A 21,656-nucleotide genomic window follows, 5' to 3' on the forward strand; every position below is an offset into this window, starting at 1 on the left:
TCCTTGAAATTGTATACTCTGAAATGTTTCTACTGCCTATGCTGTTTCCATTGACAGGGCTTCATCCTTAGTCCCTAGTCTCTACAACTATTTTTCTGCCAGAATATATAGCCCCTTCTCTTGTGTTAGAATCTCACATTCTCTTCTCACCTATGCTCTTCAGCATTTTTCTTTTGTCCCAGACTGATTACTACTTTAGTGTGACGCGAACTCCTCCTCCAACACTTGTAGCATCTCTTGCCAGCAGCTGAATGAGCTTTTCCTCAAAATTAATACTCGAAGGAATCCCTTCTTACCACACCCCTAGTTTATCCATAAGCAATAAAGGAAGAGTTTGGAGTATAAAGATTTTTTTAAATCCAGTTATCTTTTTCTTGCCTTTTTACTATGGTAATCCGAAAATAAATTCCTCCATGAATTTTTAGAGCTTGTATTTAGAATGCTAATCAGAGTAGATGGCCAATCCTTCCGCAGTGTCTTACACTGCATTTTTTTTTAAATTTCTGAGAGAGAGAGAGACAGCGTGAGGAGGGGAGGGTCAGAGAGAGAGGGAGACACAGAATCTGAAACGGGCTCCAGGCTCTGACCTAGCTGTCAGCACAGAGCCCAATGCGGGGCTCGAACCCACAAACCATGAGATCATGACCTGAGCCAAAGTCAGATGCTTAAGGGACTGACCACCCAGGTGCCCCAAGCTGCATTTTTAACATATTGTTACAAATGTTACATAGTAATATCTCGCTCAAAGCATTCAACCTTCCTATAGAAAATACACTGATTTTAAAATACCCATATGGGGTGCCTAGCTGGCTCAGTCAGTAGGGCATGCAACTCAATCTCAGGGTTGTAAATTCAACCCTTATTTTGGGTGTAGAGATTACTTAAAAGTAAAATCTTTAGGGGCGCCTGGGTGGCACAGTTGGTTAAGTGTCTAACATCAGCTCAGGTCATGATCTCATGGTTCGTGAGTTCAAGAAGTCCCACACTGGGCTCTGTGCTGACGGCTCAGAGCCTGGAGCCTGCTTCGGATTCTGTTTCCCTCTCTCTCTGTCCCTCCCCCACTCATACTCTGGGTCTTTCTCTCTCAAAATACGAATGTTAAAAAATTTTTTTTAATCTTTAAAAAAATAAAATAAAATATGTATATAACAATGCCTTTTCAAAGAGAAGCCTCTCTGACTCCATGCCCTCTACCGATAAGGGTTAGTAAAATAAGGATTTAAAACGGAAAATTATCAAGAAACTCTCTACTAAATCTTATCTTAGAACAAGAGGCCTGTAATGAGGAATTCTAGCAAATGGATTGAAAGAACCCAGGATATTATCTACTGGGAAGGAATAAGCCTCATAAAGAGAAATCTGGGGCACCTGGGTAGCTCAGTCGGTTAAGCATGTGACTTCAGCTCAGGTCATGATCTTGTGGTTCATGGGTTCCGGCCCCTTGTCAGACTGTCCTGATGGCCTGAAGCCCACTTCGGATTCTGTGTCTTCCTCTTTCTGCCCCTCCTCCATTCAGTCTCTGTCTGTCTGTCTCTCTCTCTCTCAAAAGTAAATAAACATTTAAAAAAAATTTTTTTTAAAAGAGAAATCTACCATGCTTAAATGGTTAAGGAAAAGAATGTGTTCTCCATCTGCAGCAAGGCTTAATGATGAGAGAATGACACCATACAGCAGAGCACGTTTGCTCTGGCTCCAGGAACTCCAGCTCTGCCCTAGTGATTTGTATGACCCCGAGAAAGCCACACGAGTGTTCTGTCCCCTCCCTTGCACTATGAAAGGTTGATACAAACACCTCCTGTGTGCATTTTTCTGGCATAAAGCTGTGAACAAAACAGTATCTCAGCTCTCATAGCCTTGAATTCTAGGACAAGAAACTGACAATAGACAAATTAGGCCTTTATAAATTCCATAAAGAAGAACAAGGCAGGGTAAATAGGTACACGATGGTGGGGAATTAACAATTTTCAATCAGGGAAGGCCTTTCGGGTAAGCTGTCATTTCAACAAAAACTGGAAGAAAGTGAGGAAACAAGTCGTGTTTCCACCTGGTGAGGACAGAGGTAGTGTTCTTTCTAACCTTTCCCACCACTAGTCACACCTTAGAGCTATACTGTCCTACACAGTGGCCACTGGCCACATGGGCTCCTGAGCACCTGAAATGTGACTGGTCTAAGTATAAACTGCACTGGAGGTTTGAAGACAAAGTATGAAAAAAAAGAGTATAAAGTATTTCATCAATCATTTTATGTTGATTAATATACCGGGTTAATAAAATAGCAAAAATATTTTCACCTATTTCTGGTTTTTTATGGAGCTAAAAAACTAAAATTATATATATGGCTCACATTATAATTCTCCTGGGCAGAGGTGCTTCAGGAAAAGCTGACGACCAGAATGGGGAACAGGGTGATACTACAACCCTTGCAAGCATGCACTAAGGACATTAACACGTCCGAAACTCCTTATCTCAGCCCTCAAACATGCTCTTAATACAGTTGTACATCTCTCACTAAAAGGCAAACTCCTTCTTCCTGCAGTTCTGTGGTTTACCGCTGAATGACTGCCATGACTGAATTTCCTGTCAATTTCTGTCCTTACCCACTTACAATCTAGGTCAATTCTATGACCACAGTAGTTCTTTTTTTTTATTTAAAAAGGTTTTTTTAAATGTTTATTTTTGAGAGAGACAGAGCATGAGCAGGGTAAGGGCAGAGATAGAGGGAGACACAGAATCTGAAGCAGGCTCCAGGCACTGACCTGTCAGCACAGTGTCAAACTCATGAACCATGAGATCATGACCTGAGGTGAAGTTGGACGCTCAACCGAATGAGCCACCCAGGCACCCCCAAGGTGGTTATGTGAGTTGGGTCATGTTGCTCTTCCACTCCAACCCTTTCCATCAGGGGCTAACTTCATGATGGTACTCAGGGGCTTGTGAAGGAGTGAGTTCACACAGTAGCCTCCCTGCTATCCTTCAAAGGCTGCTTGAAGGTTGGCCCTTGCCTGATGTCTAGGAAGCGGGGTTACAGGAAGATTCCCGCCATTCCCAGAATTCATACTGGCTCCCTGGGCCTGAACTATACACACAATGTAGTTTTTACTGAACACCTGTTTTCACTCTGAGAGTCTGGAATTGTGGTATGTGCCAGGCTGAGAGGGCCTGCGTGATCAGTTCCTAGGGAAGACCCCAGGCACTGAGTCTCTAATGACCATGCCTGGTTGGCAACACATCTCACATGCTGTCACAGTTCACCTCAATGCTGGGGGAATTAAATGTGTCCTGCGTGATTCCCCTGGGAAGAGCTCTTGGAAGCTTTCACCTGGCTTCCTCTGCTCTTCACCCCATAAGCCTCTTCCCTTGATGACTTTACTTTGTATCCCTGTCACTGTAATAAATCACAGTATGGAAATGATGGAACTCTGAGTCCTTTGAGTCCTCCTGGCAAGTCATCAAAACTGTGGGTGCTGTTGAGGATGCTTGAAACAGGGCCCTTGGCCCTTCATTCCTTCAGCCTCCTCTCTCTCGGGCTGACTTCGACCAAAGTGACCTCCTTGATACACTAGATGGGCGAGGCCTCACTTGAGGGCTCCTGCTGTTGTTGATGGTTCCCCCTGCCTTGAATGTTCTTCCCCCACGTCCTCCATGCCTACATCCTCAGTGCCGCCCTCCCTGATATCCTCTGTTTTATTTCTCTGCATACACCCCCACCTTGTCCCTCATAATCTCCATCTGTTCTCCCAACCTAACACTCCTCCATGGCACGTATTACCATCAGATACAGTACAAACGCCTCTTACATCTTTGTCTATCTCCCTTTGCCTCATCTATAATTTAAAGACAATGAGGATAAAGAATTTTACTATTTTATTTTTTACTATATCTCTAACACCTTTAGCATCAGTTTTTTGCTAAAAAAAAACAAAAAAAACGCTACACGAATGAAAAAATTAACGAACAGATGCACGAGTGGCCTTGTTGGTTCTGGCCAATGAGACATAAGAAGAGTTTTCCAAAAACTTTCGGGAAATCTCGTCCTTACTCCAAGAGCCACATGTCTCTCTCTCCAACTGGACATGAACAAGAAAGCAGTAGCCCTAACAGTAACATCAGCTTTCAAACAACCAAATGAAGAACCAGCTTTATGTTGGCCAAGTGGAGAGATGGAAAGAATCTGAGCCATGCTGACATAGTATCCACCCAACTGTGAAGCTTACCTTCTCTGGGGACATGTTCTCGGTATTTAAGTCAATTTTGAGCTGGGTTTTCCTTACTTGCAGAAGATTTCAGAGAACGATACATGATAGCTGCAGCTATCACTGTAGTTAAGAAATCAGGATAGAGTTTGCAAATAGGGCTAAGTGATATAATATAAAGGGTGAATATAAATATTCATTCATGAATAAAGGAATATGAACTCTGAGCATGGAAATCCACCTGAGAACATCTGCAGAGTTCTCTTTCTTCAGAGGAAAGCAGCTCCATGTGTACAAGGCAACTACAGTTATAAATCTCTCTCCTTCCCTCCCTCCTCCCCTCCCTCCCTCCCTCAATACAAACAGGACAGTAATATACTTGTAGGTGATGTGTGTGACGAAACACAGTATATAGTCTGTTTGGGACTTATTTCATCATTACCCTCTAGAGATAAGGCTAATAGTAGAGCCAAACTCCAGGACCAAGGCCAATTGGAAACATTTCAAATTAAATCTTATAAGAGTAATCGGTACCAAAAAAAAAAAGTTTAGGACACGTTGATTCAGAGGGTTTAGTGTGAAGGACTATAAATTATAAGACATTAAGGTCAAGTACACCTTAAAATGCACAGTCAGGGTGAAACAGGGAAAGAGAAGGGAGAGAGGTTGAAGATACTCAAAGTAGGACTGAGTGCTGACAACACCTAATATATAAATACAATGAATAAATCATTTTGACTTCTAAGTGTGGGATCTGTACCTGAGCAAATCCAATGACTCCATGGGCATCATCATTAGACAGAATAGTTACTTTTACATAACCATTAATACCAATCTCTGCTCCTCCTTTTGGATTTTTAAGCTGAACTCTGAAGAATTCTTCTTCTTCTGGAACTGTATCATCAAGGATATTTACCACTATTACAGCATCTCTGTCACCAGGTTCAAATATCAGTTCACCTGAACTAGCATAAGAAGCACATCAAATAAGACAGCTACAACAAATCTCAGTCAGATACAGAGTAGATTACACATAAAACTCTCAGAACACTGATTAATATTAAATATTTGGAAAAATCACATTTCATAAATAAAATTATAATACAAAATGCTCATAATTATGATTTGCTTAAAAGAATACATGTAAGAAATATGGAACATAATCAAATTTCTAGATTATAAATTACCCTTATATTTTATATATTTTCAGTCATTAAATAAACACTTAGAATTAAGTGTCCTAGAAAAACTATGGTGAGCATAAAGAGATTCCATATAAAATGGTGAACCTACCTAGGAATAAAGTCAGACTGGCTGGAGATGTAGGCCAGCTCATATATGTGTGAGTGGATGGTTCCCACTAGAGCAATTAAATTCTTGCTTGAATTAAGGTATTTTACTGTAACAGAAGCTGCATCATGAGCAGATGGTGCTTCCAGAATAAAAGAGAATTGATTCAGCTCTGAATTCCAACAGTAAAGTGCAGACATAGCTTGGCCAATAAGAAGTATGTGGACTGTGGGAAGGAAAGAAAAGGCAACTACAGTGAAATGTGAATGTTACTTCACATGTTCCCCATGGTAGGACCAAAGCAAAATCTTTTCAACTCTCCAAGTTCCATTTTGATGTCTGAATTAACTAAATATGATCTGATTTCTGAAAATCAAAATATTATTTGAAATAACTAAATGTAAATAGTAATTTTTTTAAATGCTGTGAAATGATCAAACTAACCTAACAATAAACCCATTATCCACTTTATCAATGAGAAATCACTGGATAGAGGCACCTGGGTGGCTCAGTCAGTTAAGCATCTGACTCTTGATCTGGGCTCAGCTCACGGAATTCCCTTCCAGTTATCAAAACTATAAAACAAATAAATAAAAGTATTCCAAAGGAAAGCAACTGGCTGAGATCATTTAAGGACTGAGTACTAGAGTGAGCATTCCTAGCACTTTGAGATCTAGGAGAAGAAGAAATCAGTAACACACAGAGTAGCCAGAGAAGGCTCCATGGAAAGCAGTATCCTCAGGGCAGAGCAGTTTCCAGTACAAGGAGGGACATTAAGAGAAAAGTTCAAGAGACACTGTGTCTGTTCTGAGAGGCACTGCAGAAGGGTTTACAAAGTTGGGAAGGGAAGACGTGGACCCGTGGTGTGGAAACTAGGGCTCACATGGTCTAGGGCACACACAGATGAGATGACAATCGCTTTCTCCTGAGGGTGAAGCCTCCTGAGGGCTTCTTACAGTGACTCCACAGGGATGAAGAGAATGATGAATTCATCAAAATGATTTCCAGAGATGATGGTTTTTCAAAGGTGATAGTTTCGGTGAAGCTGAGAGTGTTGGGGAATTAAGGAGAGGGGCAGGGGCCAGTGTCTTTCCAGGAACATTAATTACAAGACTCTTCCTTAAAGAGGCTTTCTGGACATCCCTTAGGCCTGGTCAAGTCTTCCCCATTTTGTGTTACGAGAGCAGGTATGCCTGCACAGCAGTTATCTGTTTGTACCTAGAAACTTTTTGTGTGATTATATATCATGTCTCCATTCCCTCTTGCATGTTAAACTTCTTCAGAGCAGGGACTAGAACTCATCTTGTTTCCTCTGGGCCTACCACTATGCCTGGCACATAACTGGCATTCAAAAACTCTATTAAATAATGAAGGAGAGAAGGAAAAAAGAAAGACAAGTGTATATGTCCTTGCCATTTCTGTCATATCCATTCTTCTTCTTGCATTTAAAGAACTCTGTCACCACCCAATAATCTCTGTCAAGTCATTAACCAGAATAAATATGTAATCCTCACAGTAATGGCTCCAATCTAATATTTGACATATTCAAAATAAGAAACTCCTTGAATATTATTTAATGCATAATTTCAGCTTTCAGGGGATCTATAATAAGGCATTCTAAATAATTACTTACAATCTTTTCATACTTCTACAACCTCAAGTCACAGAAACAAAAGAAATAAAGAGACCTCACAATGGGTCCCTTAACAAGCCTCTGGCAGAATTTTTCATAAATTGTTTTAGAAACTGTGCCTAGTCTATTTCTTTAAAAATCTTTAAAGAGAATTCTATAACTTCAATTAATAAGCTATTCAAGCAGCACTTGTCATCCTTAAAAACATTCATTAGGAAACTATTTTGAATTATAATAAGTGACTCAAGTAGGTACAGTTAGTCCACCTGAAAACTTGAGGTGTAAGAAAAGCAAAAATAAAGGCATAAAATTCAATGACAAGTAGACGCAAACAAATACATGATGAAAGATGTGTAATTTATTCACTAAATCAATTGCTGAGTGAATGATAAGAAAGTCACAGCTTTATGGCCTGTCATGACAAGTCAAGAGAAGTTATTTACAAAGAGGATTCTCAAAACAGAGATACACACAGGACTCTGACAGCACAGTGAGCCGAGTAGAGGCCAGACAATGATGTAATGGTCCAGATGTCAGGTGGCCAGGGTCTGGGAAAACACAGCACGGACGCGGGGCCAGGAAGGGAAGAGGGCACAGGGAAACAAAGCACAATGAGATAGACAATCCATAAAAAGTGAGAGATAGATAATGCTGATTCCTCATCAGCAGGTGAGGTGACTGAAGGAAACAGAATCTGAAGATTACAGTGCCTGAATCAGAAAACTGCAGTCAGGCACCTAAGAGAGAAACTGTGAGAAGAGATTCCTGTATTTGTGCTAAATCTTCTACTCTTCTCAATATCATAAGTAGACTCTAGCTTTTATGAGTTCAGCTACCTGAATGCATCGATGTCTCCAAAATCTAAACCTCTGATTTCTTCAGTTCTACATCTCTAAATCCTGCAGAGGCTTCTATATTAACTCCTGCCCGTGCAGTAGCAAACTACTGTATCCAGCATATTCTATACACCAAAGCTAGGTGGAGTTATAAAACATGCTTTTGATCATCACTTGCTTTTGAAATGCCTTCAAGGATGTCTTTACCCTAATAATGCTCAGAGTGTAGTCACCGGATCCCTAACAGTCACTGAGACTGAGGAGGGTCTGTGAAGTCAAAACTATTTTTGTAGTAATTCTAAGATGTTGCTTGTCTACATCATTCTCATTCTTTCATGAGCATATGTGGAATTTTGTAGAGGCCATATGACTGATAATATTGTAGTAGAAAGAATACAGACACAGACATAAGAAACCAGACATTAAGAAATTTGCAAAAATAAGAAAGTAGTATCACTCTTTGTACAAAGGTTTTTGTTTTAAAAAATACTTTTTTAAAAAAATAAAACATGTTATTTTTGTTCACATGTAGTAAGTTCACTGCTTTCATTCTTAACTGAATTAAGAAGTATCTAATATTTCTCCTTTTCCATTTCTAATACAATAAATATTAGCAGACAGAATTCACACAAACAAAGGCACTCTGAGTTCCTTAAAATTTTAACAGAATGAAAAGTTTCTAAGGCAAGAGTACTGGGGAATCACTGAACCATCCAAACACAGATCAAATCGTGAACATGACATTCCAAATATTTTTGTATAGATGCTAGTGTGTTTTCAACCTTACCACCACCACACTGAGTCAAATACTCTGTCCCTACCACTCTAGTCAGTTCATTGTGCCCTCAACGTCATGTATACTTCTACTTTTCTCTTTTGCTCACACCTTCCCCCCTGCCTACATTTCTACCAGCCCACCCAGGCCAAGCTCAAGCTCCCCTCTGAAACCTCTTACCCACTTCAATACACCAGTGACAGAGCAAATGGGACTGGAATTCTACCTTGAATTATTATCTTAATATTCTTCTTGCTTCTCCAACCAGACCTCTGAAGGCAAAGAATTCTTCATAACTTTAGGAGTGCCTAGGTGGTTCAGTCAGTTAAGCGTCCAACTCAATTTTGACTCAGGTCATGATCTCATGGTTTATGGGACTGAGTCCTGTGCTGACAGTGCAGAATTTGCTTAGTATCCTCCCTCTCTCTCCCTCTCTCTCTCTCTCTCTGCCGCTCCCCCACTCCCACTAAAAATAAATAAATTTGAAAACAAATTTAAAAAAGAATCCTTCATAACGTTAAAAAATGACTTACATACAATGTCTAATAATAAACAATCCTGTCTGACTCACACAAAAAATTCCTATGTCTCAATTTAAAAGTGGAACTTTGATTCATCCAGATTCACCTGCTGAGTCACTTGGTTTGGCTTCCAAGTTCCTCTGGGTACCTCAACAGGAGACATGATGACTCACTGAGTGTGCTCCCTGCATTGTTCACACCTGTTTGGGGAGGCAGCCCCAAAAGCTCACCATGCCAACTGCTGGCAGCCTGTATGCCTTGTTATCACTGGTCCACCCAAATGATTCTTCACCAACCCAGAAATCACCCTACAACCTCCAGACAACATTTACCTTTTGGTTTCTCATTAACAGACTTTGCTTTTGAAACATCTGTGAGTAAAAATATTGCTTACATTTCTGATGTGTATATTAAAGCACAGAAAGTCAAGAAAGGATCAGACTGGAAGAAGGATGGGAGAGTGAACAATCATTTTCTGACTTTTTAAAAATATGTCAATGCAGATACCTGTTATCTTCTTATGCTTTCATATTTAAAATATATACTATATGCAATGTCACTCTTCATTTTTCTCTAGACAAAAGAAATTTTTACCTTACTTTATCCTTCACTCATGTTTTCTGCCATATTTCATTCTGATTCCTCTCAAGAACAATGCCCATTTAAAACATATTAGTACTTTTGCATTTCTAGGATTTCCAGAAATACTACTGTTAAGATCTTAATTTTACATTCTTATAAAATACCCAGTGTCTGGCAAAGTGATACTATCTTTAACTCAGTAAGATTAAAATTATTTTAGCTTTCCACACTGCATTTCAAACTAGTTAGTTTAAACATGCTTACCTATTCCTGAAGCTGGTGTAAAGGAGTAGATCCTATTAATGTTACCAAAATCCAGGGATTGAAAATATCTGAAAGCAGACTGTCCTGTCTCCCAGATGAAAATATCAATTGAATTCTGATTCCCTATAATAATGGAGTAAAATTCAAATTTTAATGCAAATGTTACAGGCAAAAAAATGATAAAATTACCCAGTAAAAAAATTATTAAAATATTTAATTCAGTTTAAAAAACAAATTTAGTTAGGATATTCCTCCAAATTCATTTAGTTAAACAAAAATACAACTTGGTAGAAAACACTTCAAATGTCTTTTTGCATTTACCACATGAAGCATGGCCACTGCTTAATCATGATCTGATATTAAAGAAAGGTGACACATGTTTTGTTTAAATTTTAAGAAGGTTGAAGGTTCACCTAAGAACGTTCCACTAGGAAAAGAAAGCATATTTATATTCAGAGAATATTTTGAAACCGTATCAAAGGTCGCTGAGCACTATTTATTACTACTATAATTTACCCATGGCTCCCCAAGTACAGTCGCATAAAATGTTATCTGTTTACACTTTGGATATGAGATCTTCACAGATCTTTCCACTTTACATACACATCCCAAATTTTATTTTAATATAACCTTAATGTGATTATTTATAATCTAAATATTATACATGTAACACTTAAAATGTGTTTTTTTTCTAAAATCCATTTGTAGCTGACAGTCAATACCTTATCCATTAAGAAACAGATTAGCTGCAGCACCTGGGCAGCTCAGCCAGTTAGCATATGACTCTTGGTTTTGGCTCAGGTCATGATCTAACAGTTCATGGGATGGAGACCCGCACTGGGTTCTGTCCTCCCAGTGCAGACCCTGCTTGGGATTCTCTCTCCCTCCCTCTCTCTGCCTCTCCTCCTGCGCTTGTGTGGGCACATGCGCGCTCGCTCTCTCTCTCTGTCTCTCTCTAAGTAAACATCAAAAGAGAGAAGAAATGGATTAGCTAAAAAATTATTCCAAGAGCTACACGTTTTCATACAGATCATACTATATGAATAACAGATAATTTCAACAACAGTGTATATATTACAATTGTTAATATCTTCTTACCAAAGATTAAGTAAATGTCATCGCCTGAAGTCAAGGCCTCAACTTGTGTTGTCCCACTGATTGGCACTTCTTGAAAGTTAATAAACTCACTGCCAGACCATCTGAGTAAAATGGAATTTGGCCTGGCATTAACTTGGGAAATGGCTAAAAACACAGAGCCTCTCCTGGCGAACAAGGCTATGCTCAGCACACCTCGGACAGGAAGTGTCTGATGCAACGTGAAGCTTCCTCCACTCCATCTGAAGACCTGTGGGAAATGTTCAAATACAAAACCCTTCATGACTAGGAATTTAGTACTTGTGTGAATTTAACCAATATTATGCATTTACTCTCCTAGTCCCCTTTATTTAGTTAGGAGGATACTTTCATAAATAAGAAAATATCAAAACTGATGCTCTCTCACTGCTCTCTCTTTATCAGTGTGTGTGTGTGTGTGTGTGAGAGCACACACAGAGAGAATGAGTGAGAAAGAAGTTATTTGAAAATAAATCAATTTCAAATATACATCTGGGTAGGGGCAAGTCACAGAGAGAGAAAAGGAAAGCTAAAAACAGGGGAGAAGTCACTTAAACATGAAAAATTCAGTTCTGGGTAAGAAAATTTCTGATGCTGTAACATCATTCCTTAGTCACTGTTCAAGCAATAGAATATAACAAAAAAAAAGACCAAAACTTTTTAGTCCTGAAGGTGGCAATGTATACAAGGTTTTAAGGTGAGAGTTCACATGTTTAAAATTAAAAGAAGATCCTGAATCTACATTGTATCTTAAACAATCTGGTCAGCTGCAGAATTATATTTATTCAGTCAACAGATGGAAACCTTATGTGAGCCTGGCATTATGCTAGGAGTTATGGATAGAGTGGCCTTATGGATCTTACTAACAGTTAGGAAAAGGCAAACGATAAAAACATTGAGAAATAAATGTATGATGATTCGATTGAGACAAATGCTGAAAATAACAACTGGGTGATATGACAGAAAATTATGGGTGTTACTAGGGAAATAAAATTGGAAAGAATGACATGACAAAATTTCTAAGGCAGAAAATGTTTGTCATAAGCTGAATGAAGACTGGTCCAACTAGAAGGAAGTTGATAGTGATAAGGAATGAAGACAGTAAGACTGGAGAGGTAAGATCATGAGGTATCCTTTGTGAAGATGACAATATAATTTGCCGCAGGGATCCTTTACAGAGCAAAAGGGACAGTATTGACATAATCCTGTCCTGTGTGGAGTAAATAAAGAAATATAGTTATGTTATTTATAGTCCATAATTAAATAACTTATAATTTATTTTAAATATAATTGGAAATCACTGAATAGTTATAAAATGAGGAATAACATGAAGTAATATTTTTAGAAGACGACACCAGCTACTTGACAGAGAAGGGATATAAGGAGTCAGAGAAGAAGTTCTGAGATCAGCTGGGGAGCTACTCCAACCGTGTGGGAGAGAAATGATAGGGCCTGGACTAGGGAGGGAGAAGCAGAGATGGAAAGAAATGTCTGTAGTCAAAACATTATTAGGAGAAATAATCAAAACAGTAATAAATTAGATGTGAATGAATAAAAACGACTAATCAAGAAAGATGAATGCCAGCATTTGGTCCTAAGCAATTGCATTTATGATGTTGCTATTTCCTGAGATGAAAGCAAGCATTACAACAAGTTTCATAGAGAAAAATCAAAGTTCAGTTTTGGATATGTTAAATCTTAGATACTTAAAATATATTTATGTGGAGATGCCAACAAGAAGTTAGACATGTAAGTCTAGAAATTAGAAAAAAAAGCTATCAAGAAAATTAGAAAACAGCTTATAGCTGATACCTAAGACAAAGAATTGATGAAAATACCTGGATTGAGCAAAAAGAAAAAGAAATCTGAAGGAAAACCGAACCCGTAAAACTCCAAGAACTCAAAGTTCACAAAAGGAAGGAGGAACTGGCTGTCGAGACTGAAAAGGGTGACAGAGAGAGAAGACAAACCTGTGTGGTACTTTAGAAATGAAGAGAAGAGGGGCTCCTGGGTGGCTCAGTTGGTTATGGGTCCAACTTCGGCTCAGGTCATGATCTCGTGGTTCGTGAGTTGAGACCCGTGTCAGTGTCTGTGCTAATGGCTAAGAGCCTAGAGCCTACTTTGGCTGCCTCTCTCTCTCTCTCTCTCTCTCTTTCTCTCCCTCTCTCGAATAAATAAACATTAATTTTTTTTTTGAAAAATGAAGAGAAGAGATGGTTTAGATTTGAGGATGAGGTAACTGTCACATGCTAATAGGAAGCAGCATAAGAGAATGACAAAAAACATCCAGTGAATTTGCAACCCAGTTGTCATCAATGACCAAGAGGAAAGACAAAAGCAGGTAGACAATTCTTTCACTGTGTCTTACTACAGAAGAGAGAAAAGAAATGAAACAGAAAGTAGAAGGGGGTGAGATCAGGAAAGAAATTCCTTTTGAATTTTGGAGATTATACATTTACACTGATTGCAATAATTCGACAGAGAAAGACATTAGCAATCGTAGACACAAAGGTAACAACTAAACCTTCTTGTGGCAAGAGAAGCCTGGCTGTTATAGAAGGAAAACTTCTCTATAACAAGATGGAGGAACAAAACTGGGTTTCAAGATTTCTGAATTTGGTCTTGGCAAGATGACTAAGCTCCTTTCTGGTAGATTTCATTTCAACAAAGTCATCAGCTGGAAATGCGACGAGAAGCAGGTAAGCAAGTCTAAGGAGTGAGAAAATTATCAAATAAGCATTATTAGGATTATAAGATGTAGTTAACTAGATAAATGTGGAATTTCTGAGGTGATGTTAAGTGGCCATTTGATAATGCAAATCAAAAATTGTTAGTGATACCATCTGTCAAGTTACATGATTTTTCTCCATAATGTTTTCCAAAGCCATTAAATTCTAATTAAATATTCATGCTTATTACTGCACTTGGTCTGGCTCTTGAAGACAATATTTATAATCTCATTGTTTAAAAATTAACTGACTAATTAATATCTACATTCTACTTTACTACTTTACCTCAATCAACTAATAGTGGATTTTTACACTTAATTTACAGACTACATCTTTGATGAGTTTCAAATAGAGTATTTTTTAAAAATTCATTTTAAAAGAATCAAACCTGAGTTAATTCAGAATCATCTCTTTGACTTGCAACAATTAAATAATCTTGATTGTCTGAACTAAAATATTTTACTTGAGAACTTTCCGAAATAATGATTGTTTGTACCTGCAAGGAAGATAAAACCATGGGAAAAAATATTTAAAGAAGAAAAGGCTCTGAATACACTAATTGTATGAGTTAATATTTGAAGTTCAAAATTTGAAAAATCATTCTAAGCAGTAGGTATGCATACTTAGGTGTCATTTAAGACAGACAAAAATATCCTGGATTAAGACACCTGGCTAAAATGTGTATCTACTTGCAAAAGGCTGCTTTCACATTAATACAGAATGTACATTATCTTCCATTAAAATCTTACAAATCTGATTTTCCTTTTAAATAAAGCAACCTACAAAAAATGAAGAAATTTTTTACCAAGAATAATTTGAATCCAGATGTGAATGTATATACACTGATAACAGAAGGCTTTTCTTTACTTCTTTCTTCATGAGTAATCACAAGGTAAGGGGAAACACCAATATTAAATGCCTCACAAGTTTTAGGATTTTCTATATTTAAATCCTAGGAAATAAGGAATAACAGTAATTCATGAGTCATCTGAAGTTTACATGTACATTTTATGTACTATAAAATGACTGATGTTTACCTCAAGTGGAATAAACATCCCTTGCCATCGATAAATAGTAGAAGACACTTTTCTTAACATTATACCATATACTGAATCTTCCAAAGTAAAAAAACACCAACCAGAAGGTGATACATCCAAAAAACTTTGAACTATGGAAAACACAGCATCCATTCCCCCTGAAACACATAAATCATGATTTATTTGCTAAAATACAATCCCTTTGAAACTTTACACCAAGTTTATTGTTTAAACAGTGTTACTTGTGAGTTTGTTACAAGATATAAATTGTGTGTGTGTGTGTGTGTGTATAAGACAAAAATATAAGCCAGAGATTTTAAAAAATAACTAAAAATAAGAATCTTAAAAAGCACTTAAAACTGTTCTAAATCCATGTAGACTTTTCCAAAGTGTATTTAAAATACTAAATGTATATTTTAAAATTTTTTAATGTTTATTTACTTTTGAGAGAGAGACAGACATGTAGACTTTTCCAAAGTGTATTTAAAATACTAAATGTATATTTAAAAAATTTTTAATGTTTATTTATTTTTGAGAGAGAGACAGACAATGGGGAAGGGGCAGAGAGACAGGGAGACAGAATCTAAAGGAGGCTCCAGGCTCAAGCTGTCAGCACAAAGCCCAACCTGGTGCTTGAATCCACTAACCATGAGATCAAGACCCAAGCCAAAGTCGGTTGCTAAACCAATGGAGTCACTTAGGTGCCTCTAAAATACTAACTGTATATTTTAAAGGGAAATATGCTCAACATGATTTTTATCAAATTTTATAAAGATGGTGAAAATATAATTGAGAAATGTTTAATAATATGTAGGTTTATAGAAATACGTTAAATGTTCTGTTTTAAAAACTTAGACTACAGTTTGAAACTATAACCATCCACTGATTTCCTGCTTTACATATTATATATTTAAGAATGCTAAAGCAGACTCCCCTACTTTAAATGGCTGTCAAGTTTTTAATCAACCTGTTATCACAGGTACATGTCCTAAAATTCTGCACGTTTAAACAAAGACAAAAAAAATCCCTATATGAGAGTGCCTGGGTATCTCAGTCAGTTAAGCATCTGACTTCGGCTCAGGTCATGATGTCACGGTTCATGGGTTCGAGCCCCACATCAGGCTCTGTGCTGACAGCTAGCTCAGAGCCTGGAGCCTGTTTCGGATTCTGTGTCTCCCTCTCTCTGTGACCCTTCCCTGCTCATGCTGTCTCTCTCTCTCTCTCAGAAATAAATAAAACATTTAAAAAAAAATTTTAAATCCCTATCTCATGAACAATAATTTTTAAAAACCTATATGTTTTATTATCATACCAGTTTCCCAAAGAAAGTTCTTTTTAAACTTTAGCTAATGTATGAACAATAAGAATAAATGTCAAGGTTGAAATCTAGGCTCCTTATACGTTATTGATCATTTTCAGATTACAAGTTCAAGAAGTTATGTCAATGTTTCATATGTACTATCCATTAGTGATTTCCTTTCCTAGAAAACAAGTATTTTTAATTCCTATTGTCATCTTTTAAAGGTACACTACAGCTTTTGCATTAAGAGTCTAAATGTTTTACATTAAGGTCCTGACCATCTGGCCTAATTCTTCCCTACCATAATTCAGGAAGATGGTGAATGAAAAATAAATAAAGCTGACATTTAAGAATCTCCAACCTCCACCCACACAAGTACTTCCAAAAATACATGCAGATTCCAAACCAAAATGAGATAACTGAATTAGAAATCATAATCTTTCTTTTTTGGATCCCATCACTTCCTACCTTTTAGAAAATTATACCGCTACAAACACTTTCCATTTTAAATATTCAATATTTCTCTACTTATTAGGCCTTTTCCATCAGCATTTAAATATGCTTAGGTCTCTCCAAACTAAACAAATGAATAAACAAAACCCCTTGAAACCTACATGACATCACTACCTTTGCTAGGTCTTACCTTCTCAGTCAAATCTCTTCAAACAGGTGCATGTACTGGAGGTTTCCATTCCCTTACCTCCATTCAAAATGTTATTCAGTCCCTATTCCTCTATAAATAGCTCCTGCCCTTTTATTCACCCTCTGATGCTAACTATAATAGACAGTTTTTGCTTTTACCTTATTGGGCTTCTACACCAGCAACTGGCATAGTTATCACTCCTTCGTTTTTCAAACGCTCTTCTGCTGCTGTCCGTGATCCCACATTCCCTTGGGTTTCCCACTAGGTCTTCTATGTCTCCTTTGCTACATCCTCTTCATTTCCCTAGTAATTCAATTTGAGCCTTCTCAGAGCTCAGTCCGGGCCCTCCTCCCTTCTCAACCTACAGCCCCTCATTCCAGGTTTTACATCAATTTCCAAGATTTTAAATACAATATACATGCCAAAGATTTTCAAATTTATCTCTGCAACAGAAACTTTCCGTTGAGTCTAGAAAAATGTCTTCTCAAAAGTAACTCAAATTCAAAGTGTGTTAAATCATTTTACTTCCCCTCACCAAAATAACAACTAGTCCTCATTCATTACTTCCTTTCTTACTGACGAGTATGACACTCTATGCAACCACAGAAGCCAAAAATCTAGGAATTATCTCCGCAATCTCCTTCATACCCAATCTATCACTTCGTCCAAGCTACCATGGGCTGACCTTCTGTTTGTCTCTCTTCATCCTCTCTTGTCTTCTGTGCCAAATCGTTCTCTACACAGTACCAAGAACACTATCTTTGAAATGCAAGTAAGATCACACCACCCTACAAATATACCTGGCAACCCTCCTGCAAGCCTAAACCACTCAGAGACTTTCCATTAACCCTAGAATAAAGACTAAAGTACGTAACATATTCTTCAAGCTCTTCAACAATCAGGTCTTACCTAGCTCTCCAAAGTCAACACTTCCCCTTATTTCTAACTCCAATGTCCACTCTACAGTTCTTCATTTATACACTTTTTTATGCCTCCTGACTTGTGCCTCGGTAGTTTCCCACCTTCCCCCCATGTTCCTTCAACTCAGATCTTTGCAGAATCAATACCCACTCATCATTCAATCCTAGTTCAAACACTGATATCCCTGGGAAGCACTCCTTCATGTTCTCACTGCACTTAGAATTACTCCTTTAAAACATTTATTATAGTTTTAAACTACATACTGATTTTTACTTGAGTTTATTTCTGTCTCCTCCTAAATTCTAAATATCATGAGTTCAATAACATGCCTGACACATGACAGGCTCTCAATAAATATTTGTGGCTGCGATAAAAGAATCAGACATCTGTTCTCCATTTTCAACAGATCCATAAGATACAATTCATGAGAGAAAATTAAATCCGATAGATGCAATCTTTCTTGGTTTTAAAATTTTGTTCTTACAAGAAACCAAACGTACTCATGCCAAAGGCTGTTTCAGATATTGTCTCCCACTCCACACTCACAGCTAAATCAATGCCATTGGTGCGTGACACGTTTAAATATACAGTCCTGTTGGCTTCTTCAACTTCTATAGAGGTGGCTCTAAAAAAAAGATTACAGAAAGCAGAAAATAATACAATTTCTACATATTAAGCATATATATCACATTGCTAGAATATATTTAATACACTTAAATTTACATAACCAAGGTGAGATAGATCCACAAATTTCACACAGCACGAAAATGAGATCCTACAGCTCAAAATATTAACTTATGAAGGTTAAAAAAAGCACTGTGATCTGATACTGAGGTTTTAAGAAAATACTCAGAGTCAGTAAGTTCATACTATATGTTCTAAAAAATACATAAAGCTTTGTCATTCCTAAATTTCCTCTTATATGAATTAAAAGCATATCACAAAGAAAAAAATCATCCTGGAAATTCTTAGTTTAGTAATAAAATGAGAACTACTGGAGTATTTCTAAGAAATAAAAAATCAAGTATGTGTCAGCTTCCAGAGGACTTTTCAAACTACAATCATGTTAGTAATATGTTTGAAGAGTCATTAACTTGAACAGCTAAATACTTTTATATTATTTCTTGCTTTTTACTATCATTAAAAATACAAAATTGTGCAAGCCTTTACCTGGAAGTGAGAATTCCAAGGAAATAAGAATTCTAATAATACCATTATATAGGACATGATTAGGTTTTGGGTGCTCCTTGTTACAAGAAGGCATAACGCCTCTCTGGATCTATCTGCTGATTTGAAAAGTTCCCTTTAAAAGAGTCAGAGATCAATTTCCCTCTGCATTTTCTTTATGTCAAAAGATATTTCCTACTTAGCCTCAGAAGTTACAATTTCCTTATGAATAAACTGTACCTATTTGCAACTGCAGAGATACTGAATAACCCCAGAGGGGCCTGGTTTTGCAAAACCGTTATCAGGGTTTGAACACGAGCCCCCAGTCTACCACCTCCAGTTGGATTAAACAAGGTGCATACAAAATGCTCATCCATCTCTGGTTCAGTGTCCAATATGGCAGAAACATGTAGGGCCTGAAAACGAAATTAAAAGATAAAGTTACTAGACTACAGTATTTCTGCAACACACAAAGAAACATACATTTTTGACAACAAGATAATACATTTTAGAAAATATCACTTCTTTTTTACTTTAATACTGATGCCTATAATATGTAATAGTTATAAGTGTTTCAGGTTACCACTTTCAAGATTTTCAACACTGTTGATATACTGAAGTCTCTAAAAATAAATTTTATAACATTTAAAAATAATGTTGAGACGTAAAAAATAAATTTATGTCTTGAAGTTTGCTAATTCTTCATTCTGCCTAGCTATATAACTGCATTAGTCTCATTCTAGTGTAGGAGTCACTGTTAAAAAAAAAAAAAAAAAAAAAGTTACAGCCACAGTGGGCACAAATTAGAAACAACCCACACGCGTATCAACAGAAAGATGGATAAACAAATACTGGTCTATTCAGTGCACTGCTACTCAGCAGTAAAAAAGAACCAACTGTAAGGGCACCTGGGTGGCTCAGTTGGCTAAATATCCAGCTCTTGATTTCAGCTTAGGTCATGATCTCATGGTTGTGAGATGAAGCCCCGTATCGGGCTCCACACTGAGCATGGAGCTTGCATAAGTTTTTCTCTCTCTCTCTCTTTTTCTCATTCTCACTCTCTCTCTGCCCCTCTCACCTGCTTATGCTCTCTCTTAAAAAAAAAAAAAAAAAAAAAAAAACTGACGCAAACCTATAGATCTCAAAAACCATGTAGGCCAATAGAAGCCAGACACAAAGAGTACATATTATATGATTCTATTAAATATGAACCTCAAGAATCACCAAAACAAGTCTTCAATGACAGAAATCAGAAAGTAGTTTCCTCCGGTGAGGGCAAAAAACAAGAAAGAAGCTTCTAGGTGATGGTAATACTCAATATATTAATCTTAGTGGCGGATACATTGCTGTATACATACACTGAAAGTCAACGACCCATGCACTTAAGATTTTCGGATTTTACTGTTTATACGTCAAAATACAAGCATGGGGAAAAATACCATCATGTCAGTGAAAGAAAAATCTATTCAACCCAATTTCTCCAACGTTTAATTTGCCTAATGAACAGAAAAATCTATAAACACACTGTGAAAAAGAATACTTTTAAATATTAATAATACTTACTATAATTTGAAAAATTATATATTTTATAGAGATTTGTGTTTATTATATATTAATAATTATAATAATTGTTATAATTTAAAAGATAATAAAATAAAATTATTTATTGAGTTAATTAAATTAATAATATTTAAAACATTTCTTAGAAAGGAAAATGCTTGTAAATGTATAGCAATGGAAAATTCATCAAATATTTTAAATTTGAATTTTATATCTATATCAATATGTAAATATTCTTTAATGATTAAAGTTTCAAATTTCCAAGAACATGAAAAAATTGTACACACAGATAAATATGAATTCAAAATGTGTAAAAGCGTACACAAACTGATCACAAAGAAAACATTACCAGGTAGACTGTTTTTAGATGAAATAGTTTTAAGTATATTACTTTACAATTATACTTTACATGTCAGACTCGAAAAATCTTAAGCAAGTGTAATTAGCTATTTTAAACTTTAACTGTGTTTTAAAACATAAAATTTAGAGGAGGCTGGGTGGCTCAGGTGGTTAGGTGTCTGACTCTTGATTTCAGCTCAGGTCATGATTTCATGGTTCATGCAATCGAGCCTCGTGTCAGGCTCTATGCTATCAGCGCAGAACCTGCTTCGGATTCTCTCTCTCCCTCTCTCTGCCCCTCCCTTGCTTGTGCCCTCTCTATCTCTCTCTCTACCTCTCTCTCAAAAATAAATAGATAAACTTTAAAATAAATGAATGAATAAATAAAATTTAGTTGCAGGAACAGAAAGTTATCAATATACAGAAAAAGAAGTTTCAGAAGGTAAACTGCCACAAGTATAGATCACATTTATAATTAACCCCAAATGCAGAATTTATTTTCCAACAAGCTATTCCTATTCATACAGGATACATGCTTCTCAAATAAGTAGGCTAGAGTAAGCAATTACATTTTATTTAATGAAAATGTGGCCAAAAGGATGACTAGTGAGGGCTTAGTGAATATAATAAATGGCTTGGAGTTTCTTTTAGCTTATGTTTCAAAGTAATATAAGGTGAAGTATGCTACCTTTATAGTTAACATTTACAACAGCAATATGTACATTTTCCTTATTAATTGCACATTCCACTACC

At 36.8% G+C, this 21,656-nt stretch overlaps 1 protein-coding gene across 1 annotated transcript in view; it reads right to left on the minus strand.

The window, feature by feature from the left end:
- The window catches only part of ADGRV1 (adhesion G protein-coupled receptor V1), a 500,208-nt gene that overhangs the window by 374,136 nt on the left and 104,416 nt on the right, over positions 1-21,656 (minus strand). The window contains exons 46-54 of the mRNA XM_039255493.1: positions 19,245-19,420; positions 18,338-18,462; positions 14,974-15,131; positions 14,742-14,888; positions 14,325-14,432; positions 11,187-11,439; positions 10,095-10,229; positions 5,487-5,709; positions 4,954-5,158 (exon numbers count right to left, since the gene is read on the minus strand). Coding sequence (XP_039111424.1) covers positions 4,954-5,158; positions 5,487-5,709; positions 10,095-10,229; positions 11,187-11,439; positions 14,325-14,432; positions 14,742-14,888; positions 14,974-15,131; positions 18,338-18,462; positions 19,245-19,420 — 1,530 coding nt within the window. The remainder of the gene's footprint in view (positions 1-4,953; positions 5,159-5,486; positions 5,710-10,094; positions 10,230-11,186; positions 11,440-14,324; positions 14,433-14,741; positions 14,889-14,973; positions 15,132-18,337; positions 18,463-19,244; positions 19,421-21,656) is intronic.

This window comes from Hyaena hyaena, unplaced genomic scaffold, assembly GCF_003009895.1.
Source record: "Hyaena hyaena isolate Hyena2069 unplaced genomic scaffold, ASM300989v1 scaffold_529, whole genome shotgun sequence".
In the NCBI taxonomy this organism is placed as follows: domain Eukaryota; kingdom Metazoa; phylum Chordata; class Mammalia; order Carnivora; family Hyaenidae; genus Hyaena; species Hyaena hyaena.